A 13,014-nucleotide genomic window follows, 5' to 3' on the forward strand; every position below is an offset into this window, starting at 1 on the left:
TTCATCTGTAACAAAAGAATTCAGAGCTTTCCTTGCTTTTCAGCAGTTTCTATCTTTGGTGGTTTTATTCCCCAGTAGCTTTAGGCAAAAGCTCAAGAGAAATGATTTGCCTGGCTTTCAGGAAAGAAGCACAGCCTGAAAATCAGAGCTGAGGACAAAGCCCCCTGAGCTGGGTGCCTTCTGCCCCAGTGAACACTGGCAGAGGATTCCTGGACAATTTCCCCTCCCAGAGCCCCTTGCTATTTGCCAACAGCAGAAAGGACCCTGAGGGAAGCACACCTCTGGCATGGGGGATTTTCTCTGCCAATTCTTGTTTTAAATGCTCTAAGAGTTTAGGGGTGCCACAATAAGTTTATTTTTGAGAACCAGGTTAATGCCATCCCAGTAATCTCCCAAGCCCAACACAAGAAGGGAATGAAGTTAGAGAAGCTGGGTTTAATATTCTCCCCTGGAGAACCTGCACACTTGGTAAACAGAAAATACAGACAGGGGTTTGATGCTACAACCTGAGCTGTGTGCAGTTACCCAAGAACTGAGTTCTCTGGGGAGCACGTGGAGAGAGAATTCACTCCCCAAAGATTCCCAGGAATACATTTCAACACTTCATCCTCAACTCTGGTTTTGCAGGACTGAAGCTGTGCCTTCAAACACTTGGATTCTCAGGAATATCCTATCCAGGGACACTGAGCTAACATTAAAACACAGTTTATCCATCCTGCAGGGTTTGGCTCTTCCATTTACCATTTCTAGTACTCAGGGCTCTCCTGAAATTCCATTGGGAAAAAATACCAAAATCAGGATTGCTTAGAAACAAGAACTGAAACTTCTTCTTTACTGCTACATTATTAAAGCAGGTTTCAACCATATTAGGAGAGCACTTAAAAGTCCAATTACTTAAAAATTACTCCTCTTAAATTCTAGCAATATTATAATTCCCCACCTAAGTTTCTTTTGCATTTTTAGCTTCACTTGGTTCCTCTCACAGATTGTTACCTAGAGTTTAATTCCAAGTTAAATCAGCTCAACCTGCTCCATTCCCTCAGAAAACACATGGCATTGCTGAAGGCACCACAGCCAAGAACAGCATTATGGAACATTACATATATTTCTATTTTTAAGTTCTGAGGTAACAAGTCCCAGAAAATGTGTTTTGTTTTACAGAAAGCAGTTTAAGAACAAGGTGAGATTTCAAGTTTTCAATCTCCTCTCCTTCCCAGTTTGTCCCAGACCACAAAGTCATGGAATACTCTATTACAGGCCACAGGGAAGGTAATCCAGAATTCAATATTCCCTTGCTCTGTATGTGCCTGACTTTCAGGTATTTATCCAGTGGCCAAGCTCTTCACCTTGTTATAAACCAGCAGATGCTCATTAGCACATTAAATATCATTTGCTTCTGCCAAACCAAGCACCTGGAGGGTCCTGGAGAAAAAAAGAGCAAACTTTGATCATGTCCCAGGGCAGAGCCCTGAGCAGGGTTAAGAGCTCTGCAGCTTCAGGGGGGTTTTATTTTATCAGAGCCTGACTGGGCTGAAAAACTGCACCACAAAAGGGGAAGAAAGTCACTTCAGCCTTCACTCCCAGGCTCCTCTCTCCTTGCAAGGTTTGGATTATGTCACTTCTCTCAGGACCTGAAGGCTTTAACCAAAGTTCATCCTTTGCAGGCTGCCCCAAAAGTGGCATTGCTTCAGTTACTCCTACATGGCATTAAAGGCTGGGGAAAAATACCTCCAAAAAGTAAAATTTTGTTCCACAAACAAAACCCCTCAGCTGGGAATAGCATCATGTGCAGCTGACCTCTCTCTAGGGACACCCTTTTCCCATTTGCAGTGCTTACAACATGAGCAAGAGAATAATTCAGCTCCAAAAACTGGTTCTGGGTTTATGCACTCATTAGGTATTTTGAAGAAAAGTCTAGTCCCAGGCTTTTCAAATAAAAAAAAAATTTTGCCTGTACAATGCATTTAAGGAAATACCAGAGTTGCTTTACTAGTACAGGGAAAAAAAATATAACCCAGAGTTAATTTTAAATATTCTTGGGTCTTGTGTACCAAAAATCAAAGGAACTCCCCAATTCCCTCTGAAATAAAATAATAAAAAAATAAAAATCATTTTAAGTACTGCCACTGTTTCCTCTGGAGGAAATCTCAAATCAGCTGTAAAATTAACTGATTTCAATAATCACTTCCCAAAGAGAATGACTTCAATAAATGCAGTGACAATGCCTGTGCTCATTTAGTGCACAACCAGACTCTGACCAGCCCTTTTAAATTTATTCCCTATTTACTATGAGAAAACCCATCAGCAGTGCCTCTTGCTGGTTCAGTTATTTGGGGAAGAATTCTGTTGTCTATTGTGTCTGATCCTGTTCCAGAATTGCAAGATCTGGTTTGTAATTTAAATCTGTGACAAAAAAGGTTCTCCCCAGCCATAAATTCCATGCATAATGCACTTCAACTACTGAGGGATTTCCATTTAATTTAAATGCATTCCTCAGATGATTTCTAAAATTATACCACGAGTTTATTACTATTCCTCCAAAAAGTGGCTTGGATCCACCAGATTGGGTTTTATTCATTTTTCAGAGATTTCTTTACCAGCTCTTGGTGTTTATCAATAATCCCATCACACTGAACTGCCCCTTTCTGCCCCAGCTGTGATCCCTCAGGCCTTCAAGGTCTTTCAAAAGTAATTATATAAAATATGTAATACATTATATCTGGTTTTTCATGCAGCAGGAAAATGCTCCTGTGCCAATCTCTTCATGGCAGAGAACAATCTGAAGGTTACAGTGACCATCCTGAGAAGCTGGGGAAGTACTGGCCTGGAATAAATATTCTGTGCCTCTGTCAGAGCAATTTCATAGCACCCAGGAATTCTAGAGACACATTATTGGAGAATAAATACCAATTCCTGCAGCTTTGAGAGAGATGGGACATTCCAGAACCCCAGAAATGATGGAATTCAGAGTCAGTCTATTCCAGTATTTAATTATCCTGGCTTACAGAGCAGGATGGAGGGGGGATATACCCAGCTGCTCATTACTGTAGGAGATCTCATTTGCTGGATCCCAAATTTTTCAGATTTTTGAAGTAGCAAATGATTATGATTCTTTACTAATTATAAAGAAGTGAGTGTTAAAACTTGAGCCATTGCAACTCTAGCTCATGAAGCAAGTGATGCAAACACTGCTCAATTTAAGCTTAAAGCAATTTTTTCATCACTGGATGCTTCCACTACCAACATTTTTACCATTTTCATTCCTGCTCAGGGCACTTAGGAACCTCCTACATTTGTCTGAGTCAAAAATGAAAACTGCCAACAAAAATGTGCCACACCCACCCTCCCCAAAAACCACCAGATTTGTTTTGCATTCATAACGAGCATCCTTCTACCCTTAAACAAGGTTAGGCCAATTAGTGCCATTAAGATTTAATTAGACCTAAACAATTCTTCGTATGAGCAGAATCCCTGCTTTGAATAAAGTTTGAATCCAGCACTTCAAATTCTAATGGAAGCAAAGCAGGAGGAAGCAGTGTTTGTGGGAAGTTTCTGTAGCTGTGGTTAGGTCCACACACCAGTGCTGAAGATCTCGCCAGTCCAGCCACAAAGAAAACCAAAATTCAGTATTTTAAATCCCAGAAGCAGCCAAACCCTTGCCTACCTGATATGCCATTCTTGCTGGTGTTCAATAAAGCTACAGATGCTGCAGAGACTCTTTTATTATTCACAGTCTGCCCTGCTTTCCTTGAGGTACATTCTTCACTATCACTGTCCTGGAGATTGAGTAGCCTGGGCTGGAAACACTGCAGTCGACATGATCTGATATTGCTTAGGATTTCAGGAAGGGACAGTCTGTTTTCACAAGGTTTATTGGAAGCATTGGTCCGTGAAAAATTAGAAGAAAAGTCTAAAGTCTGGGAAGAGCTTGAAAAACTGCTCAGCATTTCCGGGTCAATCTGCCTCAAGACAGGATCGTGTTCTGTGGATATTCGGTCCATGATAACCCTGAGCAAAGAGCAGGAGGAGAATCATTAGCTTCATCAGCTCTCTTTAATACTTTTATCCTATGAAAGGGAATGAAGAATTAGAATGAACCCAACTGTACCTTCCACCCCTGCCAATCCTCCTCCTTGCAAACCCTATACACCTCCTTGGGATTGTGAGGGTTGTAAGGCAATGCCTGAACCTCAGTTTGTCCAACTCTGCCAATTCTGGGCTTTCGTACGAAGAATTCGTTTGGTCCAAACGAGGCTGTGAAAAAAGAAAAGACAATTTTATACTCCAAGGGTGCTTTGATGAGGGTATCATGCACAGGCTTCAGAACAGAGCATGTGGTTTATGTCAGTTAACCAATAACAGCTTCAGAAGTTAAAAAATAAACTCTGATATTTAGGCTGTTAAATACTCAGCATCTAACAGCAATGGTAACATTGAAGAAAATGAAAATAAGAGTTTTCAGTCATCTCAACATCTTTTGGCAAAGGAATCAACTCACAGGCTCAGGGAAAAAAGAGAGGAGGGTGAATTCCAAGCAAGTGGGAAGTTCAGCTTGGACCCCTCAGAGCCAAGCAGAAAAGGGGATGCTCCTGTATTATCTTTGGACTCACCAAAGCATCAAAGCTTTGGTGGTGAGAGTGGGGACAGAACTCCAACACTGGCACTATGCCAACCTAAATTTAAAGAAACCACCCCAAAACCCAAAAGCACGGCATAATACTGCATATTCTTACAGCATAATACTGGCATCCTGCTCTTCTCCTGAAAGCACAAGGTCCATCAGGATCATTTTCTTCTTCTGCTTCTGACACTGGGGAGGGTACCTGGACCAGAAAACAACATCATTCTCCCAGCTGCCACATTTGTGTAATTGTATTAATGATAAAAGTTTGTGTTTATATATAAGAACTGCCATGTTTATCACAGCTTGGAGGGAAAACCCAGTTTACACAAGGAGCTTTTAAATATAGTCAGAGTCAGGACACGTCAGACTGGCCAAATGCCAGCTAACAGGAATGTCTGCTTGTGTACACTGAGGTTTTGGGGTTACCTGTGGGAACTCATCCTCATCAGAGCTGTGGAAGTCATACTGTTTGATGTCACTCTTGCTGAGCACAGGCAAGGGCTCAGCCAGGGGCTGAGGGGTCACCACACACTCCAGCTTGGGCTTCTTCAGGTACTTCTTCTTCTGACGGACCACGTCAGACACCTCCTCCTTCAGAGAGGAGTGGTGAGGGTGCTGCTCGGGGAAAACAAACAGGAAATCCTAAAAACTAAAGCATCAGCAAATTTCATTCCTTCAGGACAGGCTGTTTGTCTTCCAAAGGCTCTGCAGATATTTGAGACACATCATGCAAAATTTACTGAACACATTAAACCCCAGAACCCCTGACTGTTCTTACAGGTATTTATTAATAATCAGAGAGCTCTCAAGCCATGTCACTGCCTGAGAGGCTCCTCACTCTGCACTACACTCAGTGAATTATCATTGAAATTCCTCTTCCAATTATTTTCTGAGATCTCATTTCTCCCTGGCACTTTCAATTTTCTGAACTGCTCGGACGTGTTCAAAAGAAACAATTTAATTTGTTTCCTGTTTCTCACAGAGCTGACACTTTTGAACAGATGTGATGGTATTTGGATTGGCTGCTTAAGATTTTTCTCACATAAACCCTCTGCAGTGAGCAATTATTCCATCGATACTGAACTGTCCACTCGAACACAAATGTTATTAAACTTCAAAGCTCCCATTTGAAAAGATTATTTCACTTGCAAAATTCTCCATTTGAAGGAGAAGCACCAGTGCAGTTTTAAAAAATGCTGAAATTTACCCTGGATTAACACCCATCGATAACAGCCTGACTGAAACTCACTCCAGAAATGGAGCTGGGCTTGGGAAGCAGAGGAGGAACACGAGGAATGCCACAATTGCTGGAGAACCAGGCATTCCGGGATTTGTATGGAATTCTGGGACCACTAGGTGTCGCAGGTGCTAAATACAAATATCCAGAGGTCTTCAACTCTCAGCCTCATCCCCAGGCATTCTAACTCCTAATATTTCAGGTTATTTCTTCAGGGACAGGTCTGAATTCAAAGCATATCCAAAGGGATGATGATCCCAAGGAATGATGATCCCAGGAACAAGAGAAGGACAGGGAAAAAATCTTACCTTAACTTTACATTCTTGAACTTTGTGGTGGTTCCCATTGTGGAGAGATGATGGAGTTGTGCCCATGTCTTTGTCAGGTCTGTTCAGCTTCACTTCATTGAGGATTTCTCCTCCATAATCACCCAAATGGTACCTGAAAAAGCAGGACTGAAACTGTAGGGCTGCATTTCCACTGGGAAATGTCTGAGAGACAAACCAGTGTCTTCCAACTGTCTACACAAACCCCTTCTCTTTTCTGAAGTTTATGCTGCTACAATAAATTATGAGAGATGATTTCAAAGCCATTTAATGAAAATTTAAAACCTTGGTTTTTATAATCTGGGATTTTACCTTTTCTCCACAACTTCCAACGTTAAATGCAACAGCTCCCGTTTTGTTTTCTCTCTCCTCTTAATCATCTCCAAAATTGTTATGGCTCTGCTAAACTCCCTCCTTAATTTCAACATCTTCTCATAAGATGCTTCATCGTTCTTTCGGTTCTGTTGAGAGATGAAACAAATTTTTAGTCAAAAGCAAAAGCCATGAGGCACAAACTGCAAAAATAAAGTTATATAATGCTGCTGCAAACGAGGCTCACGAGGACACTCCAAAGCAGCTTTTCCTAAAGCAGATCCTACTTGGCAAACAAAGCCCCAAAAAGCAAACAAAGCCAGTTGTAAGAGTAAACTGAGAAGAACTTTGCAGCCATTTCCCATGTTTTGCTCAGATTTCTGATCAAGCCAGTGAAGTTTGTCAGAACAAGGAATTCAAGCCTACAACACTTTCCCCACCCTGATTCCACACACAGCAAGGCTGTGCATGTGTAGACAGCAGAATGCTGGGTGATGACACATTTCCTGGTTCAAATCATTCCATGCTACAAATACAAAACCTGGGAATTGTTTCCCCTTTGCCCACGGAAAGGAAAGCTTCCAACCCAGCAGGCTGTTTGTGTGCCAGGCATTGCTCTGAGTCTCAGCTCAGAAAATGGATGGACAGTAAATTGTCCCCTGCAAGATGCTGGACAGGCACCCAAATTACCCCTACCAAGGGAGGAATGTACAATTCCAACAGCAGAGTCTGCCAAGTCACCTTTCTGGTCTGCATCTTCTCGGTTCTCCTCCTGAAGGCCACGTAGGGGTCGTTGTTGGTGGAGCCATCCCTCTTCTCCTGCTTGATCTGGGGGATGAGGGAGGGCCCCCGGCAGTTCTTGCGCTTCCTCACCCAGTAGTCATAGACAGCCTTGATCAGGTAATCGTCCTCGTTGAGCAGCAGTTTGGCCTCCTGAAGGGTCACGAGCTGCAGGGGAACAGGGACAAGTCCAGCTGAGATGGGGCTGCAGGGAAAGTCACTGCACTCACACCAGCTGTGCACTTTCTGGATAAGCTTTGTTAATTTCCAGCGAAAGGATTAAGGGATGAAAAATACGGATGGAAATTGAAGTCACAAGTTGTTCTTCCCAAGATAGAGTTCCCAGTTTTTCTGAAGCAGCAGCATCTCTTTCTTCCAATGGTCTAGAACACCATCAATCTTTCATGAAAACACTTTGAAACAACTACAGGATAGAGAGAACTTACTGCAGTCTGCAGGTCATGACTGGCGAATCACAAACTAGAGAAGTTTCTTATTGGTAAACCTTTACTAATGTGTAATTCTTTGCAGTTGAATATTGATTCCCCTAGAAGCAAATTTCCTTCTTAATTATTTCCCCCCAAATGTTTACTTTGTGATAGAACAGAACAATGCCCATCCCTGTTTATTCTAGCCTGGAGACACAAGGATGTTCACTTGTTTGTTAAATTATTTCAGTAGCTGGTGGTTCTACACAGATGATTTTAAGATAAAAATGAAATCTGTGTTCAGCTTCTTATATGGAAATCAGATTCTAAATAAATGCAAAAGTATCACTAAATAGTACATTAGATTAACAGGCTCATATCATCTTCAACCCTTTCATTAAACAAAAAGAAAATAGTACCTAGTATTACTTAAAAAGAAGTCAGGCAGCACTTCATCTGCCCCACAATTTGAAAAACATCAACTGAACAACTTAATTTGCACTTTTGCAACGTGTCAAATTTTAATCTTGTTCCTACGTTAGGAGAAGCAAAAAAAGGAAACAACACAGTTTGGAAAAATAAGGAAATCCTAAGTGTAACCATGGCTACTCTGCAAGTGTTAATTCCAGCCCAAGCAGAATAAAACCTTTGCAATCTGTGGTAGAATTCAAAAAGCACTGAACTGTTTTTTTTTGTTTTTTTTTTTTAAGGAAAAAGTATTGCTTAGAAATCATTTCAGTTTTGTCTTTTGCTCCCTTTTTTCCATTAAGGTATTTCTTATAAAAAATAAATCACCTCTGCCTTGAGTGCACAGCTGGGAAAGTGAAGGCCTGTGTCTGCTTGTAGATGCAGTCTTTGTATTCCCTGCTTAAATCAAAATGCCCAGGAGGAGAGCCTGGAACCCCTCCTGAGCAGGGAAGGCATTCCCAGCAACTCCTCAATTTAATATTCCAGGGATCAGGCATGGCAACTGGGAATTGGGAGCAGCCCTCAAATCCCAGGGCCACAGCCCTGCCCAGGCTCCAATAACCTGCAAAAGTTGCTTGTGCCTACAGAGAAAAACCTGCGTTCTTTTAACACTTGATTTTTGAAAATCATCTTCAAATCTTAAATTGAACTTCATTACTCCAGCAAAGAAAGGTGAAACCAGCATCAGAGGGATGAATATTGATTATGAGAAGTGACCACCAGAATGGCCTGCACTGAAAGCCAGAAGAGTGTCTTAATCAAAGCTCCAACAAGCCCAAGCACACGTTCAACAAATATCATCCAAATCCCTATTTTCCCTTCATTCCCACTTTCTTAGCATAGTAAGAAATCTCTGCCTTTCTGAAGCTGCTCTAAGACAGAGAAAAATTCAATATTTTGGCCTTTTAACAGACAGCACTGAACTAGATCAGGTTAAGGAACTGAGGCAGAGCCGTGGATCCCACAATGGATTTTTCCCTCCCACAAAGCCTCATCTTACTGGGAAATAACTGCACCTGTTCAAACTTGACTTGCTCAAACTGATCCCTCAGGTGTAGTTTTGGAGTAAATATTTTGGGCTGGAAGACCCTCCTCCAGACACTGCCTTCCTGGAACACCTCAGGATCTGACTTAACACACTGATACAAATTAATTCAGTGTGCTTCTAACCCTCAGAAACCAACCAAAGTCAATGTCCAGCAGAAAGAAGTGTAACAAAATTTGGATTTTCATGTTTATAGCTATTTCTACACCTCCTGATCATCACAAGCTGTGTGTCTCTAGCACACTGTGGTCAGGAGTTAAAATTTAAAATCATTCCCTGCAACCCCAAAAGCTCCTTCCCCACCTGTTTCATCTGAAGTTACCAATATTGACACAGGAGACAGCAATGTGATTTCTGTGAAACTGCAGGCTCACACAAACACACTGCTCCTGTTAGCAGGAAATAAAACCAAGCACTCAGCCAGAACCACCCCCCAGGAAAGCAAAACCTCCCAGTGATTTCTTCATACCATACCTGACTAGAACTGGCTTTTTCGAGTCTGTCAACCATTATTTCAAACTGCAGCGGCTTGATTTCCATCTTCCTGTTCAGCCTGTTCAGAAGGGTCTCATCCTCAGAGTCCATATCATAATCTGGCTGCTCATTGTCCAGATTAAAGGCTGCAACACAAGAAATTGAAATGCTGGGTGAGTAACACACTCTGGACACACATCTGTGATCAGAAACCAAAAATGACTGAGCAAATTCCAGACCAGCACTTCTGTGCCAGAACACTTTTTTTATGCTGGAAAAACACACAGCAGGTAGAAGCTGCTTGTCTCCAACTTCCAATATGAAAGGAATCCAAAAGTTTCATTTGAAGTGACTTGAAGGGGTGACAGGCACAGAAACTTTGATGTATCTTTGCAAAAGAAGAGTGAAGATGCTTGATAGTACTGATATAACACAGCTCCTCCAGAATACCATGGGAAGATAGTAAGAACTAAGACTATTTTCAAATTCCAGACTTGAAGAAAAAGCATTTACACTGAAGTCCCAACATAATTTCTGTTGTCCATTTTTAAACACTGAAATGTTAAAATATTTAACAGACTAAACTTTTTCTGGTTTTATGTAACTGTGGGAATCCTAGACCAATCCTATAGGAATTGTTATTTCTTTTCCAAAACCACCCCAGCTGTGGATGCAGAGCCTGACAATTCCTTCAGGCTCTCCAAAGAGTCAGTTCTCAACTTTCCAGCAAAGCTCAGGTCTTTATTACTAACTGTGCTAATTAATTTCCATACTTGACAAAATTCCTGGTGCTACTAAAAGCAGAAGGAAGTTCCCATTCAGGTAACACAGCAGAAATGAAATTTTACAACAAATATGAGTAAATTGCACATGACAGTAAGAACTGTTAATAGAAACATGAATTGTACACCTAATAAAACCCTGGAGGGGTGACACACCAGGTACAACACTCCCAGTAATTCAATCAGCACTGCAATAACAGCAGTTAATAGGCCTGATGAAATATATTCTATTCTTAACAGACAAACAGCACTATCTTATCTCCATGCTCTTAACTTGTGGCTACACCAAGTGCTAATTTAAAAACCTCTGCTACTGAGCTGCCCTGTGTGCTTTGAGAGCACCTCAAAACAAAAACTTGGGAAATCAGGAGCAAAAGAAAATCCCCAAAAAAGTCTTTAAAACAAATCCCAGTGTTTTCCCTGCCACAGGCAGGTGGTCAGCAGTGCCCTTCACATCTCAGCCTTGCCCAAGACCACTCTGTCTGTGATCCAGTGCAACAAATGAGCTGAACCACTACCAGTGTTTATTTATTTATTTATTCAGGCACTGAGACTCAGCCAGATATAGCTGGGAAAGGCTAAAAAGCAGCTCCTCAGCATCTTCAGCTCAAGCTGGTACCTCTCAGAGGAGACTCTGCCCAACTGTACCAACTGTGCCAACAGCACTTGGCCAGAAGAGTTCTCTGACCTACCACACACTGTAACAATTTATTTGAGGAGAAAATAATAACAGGCTGTAACCATGTGTCAAGAACTGCTGGCAATATTAATTCAGTACTACAAGTTGCATGGCAAGTTTATTTAAGACACTGTCACTGGGCATGTGACCAAGAGCTCTCCAACAATTAACTGTGTATGAGACTTCAACTGCAGCTTTCAACATCACATCTGCCTCTCCAGCAGATCGCTGCTCACATGTGGACTGGAAACCATTCAAGTCCACAAAAAGCTTGTTTGCCCTCAGGCAGATGTTGGTCTCACATCACAAAAGATGTCAGCCTATTTCCTGTCAGTAGATAATTCAATAATCCCCTGTGGACAAAATGTTTCCAGCCAGTTTTTCCAAGCCAGAATATCAGTGAGCAGGAGGATCTGTGAGAGAAGATGTGAAGTTGTTCACCTGTAAATCATCAGCAGTGCCAGGAAACTTCCCTTCATTTCCACAGTGGGAAGAGTCACCAAAAGGTCCTGAACCATCCAGAATAAAACCAGGATCAAGTGAGAGACAACCAGGAGACACCAAGACAAGCAAAAAGAAAAGAAAAAGCCCAACCACCAGTCACCCTCAGGAGCACACTGTGGATATTAGTGATAGGAGGGAAGGCAGGTTACTGCCAGCACCTCAAGTGACCTCACCGTGCACCTCAGCTGGAAGCAGGGGGTCCCTCCCTCTCTCTGCTCAATATTTTGAGAAATATTCAAGATAAAACGTACTTGCCATCATCAAAAAATCCAGTCTCATTTTCTCAAACAACCCCCCCATCATTCCTGTGAGAACAGCAGTAGCCCTTGTCACACATCCCACTTCTCATGCTATTCTCATGCTGTTTGTTGTGCCCTGTATTTATCAGTGCAGCTCCCTTTCAAACAGGGGGGTTTACACGGGGGGCAGGTTAATGACACTGCAGGGATGGAAGCACACAGGATGGTCACAAGCTCCCAGCAGCCTGGGGAGGTGTGAGGGCCTCAGGAATTGCAGGGTTACCACTCCTCCCTTGGAGTTCATCAGCCCAAAGCTGGCTTGTCCCAGCACTGGGACACCCATGGAAGTGTCCTCCTCCCCGATGTTCATTTACCACTCCTCAAAACACACTTTCAGCAACATCCTTAATCACCAACTTTCTTCTTTCCCCAAGCACTGAGTGAACTGCAATTGTTCCAGAAAAAGCCATTTTTCACCCTGGAGCTGGCCTGCAGCGTGGCAGCTCCCTGGCTTCCAAAGCCAGCACAAGACCCAGGTGTTTATGTGCCATGGATGGAACCATCCATCATCACCCCCTGTTCCTGCCCCTGCCAGGGCAGCTGGGGGAGCTGCTGGAGAACCAGCCCCGAGTTCCAGCCCACATGGACACCTCCTGCTAAATCCTGGAACACTCTCCTGACTCAGGATGAATCCAGACTTTCTCCTCCAGAACACCTGCATTTCTACAGGGCACTGTCAGACAGGCCCCAGAGATCCCACCTGGGAAGTTTCTCCAGGAAGGCTCAGGAGTTGCTGCTGCAAACAGAGCATCCCAGAGATCCCACCTGGGAAGTTTCTCCAGGAATGCTCAGGAGTTTGCTCACTGCTGCTGCAAACACAGCATCCAGTTCCCACCCACTCCCAGCAGTACCTGCCAGAGGGATTTGCTTTTGTTTACTTGAGCTCCCCTAGGACCCGGTTCATATTAACTCACAAAATGCAATTTGTTTCTCAGTGAAGTTACACTGAACTGGGTTTAACTTCACTAAATTAACCTATTTCATTCAGCTAACTAAATTAAGGCTGTGGTTGCCCACTCGTGAAGCTGCCAGAGGCACGAGTTCCCACTGAAACCA

The 13,014-nt window shown here is 42.7% G+C and overlaps 1 protein-coding gene across 2 annotated transcripts in view; it reads right to left on the reverse strand.

Moving 5' to 3' along the window:
* EPC2 (enhancer of polycomb homolog 2) overlaps positions 1-13,014 on the reverse strand; it is a 35,598-nt gene that overhangs the window by 6,461 nt on the left and 16,123 nt on the right. For both annotated transcript variants that reach the window (XM_009087769.4, XM_050976648.1), the window contains exons 3-10: positions 9,695-9,840; positions 7,241-7,447; positions 6,500-6,648; positions 6,170-6,302; positions 5,051-5,239; positions 4,734-4,823; positions 4,109-4,254; positions 3,665-4,008 (exon numbers count right to left, since the gene is read on the reverse strand). In XM_009087769.4, the coding sequence (XP_009086017.3) occupies positions 3,665-4,008; positions 4,109-4,254; positions 4,734-4,823; positions 5,051-5,239; positions 6,170-6,302; positions 6,500-6,648; positions 7,241-7,447; positions 9,695-9,840 (1,404 nt within the window). The remainder of the gene's footprint in view (positions 1-3,664; positions 4,009-4,108; positions 4,255-4,733; positions 4,824-5,050; positions 5,240-6,169; positions 6,303-6,499; positions 6,649-7,240; positions 7,448-9,694; positions 9,841-13,014) is intronic.

The sequence above is a fragment of the Serinus canaria genome, chromosome 7 (genome assembly GCF_022539315.1).
Source record: "Serinus canaria isolate serCan28SL12 chromosome 7, serCan2020, whole genome shotgun sequence".
Classification (NCBI taxonomy): domain Eukaryota; kingdom Metazoa; phylum Chordata; class Aves; order Passeriformes; family Fringillidae; genus Serinus; species Serinus canaria.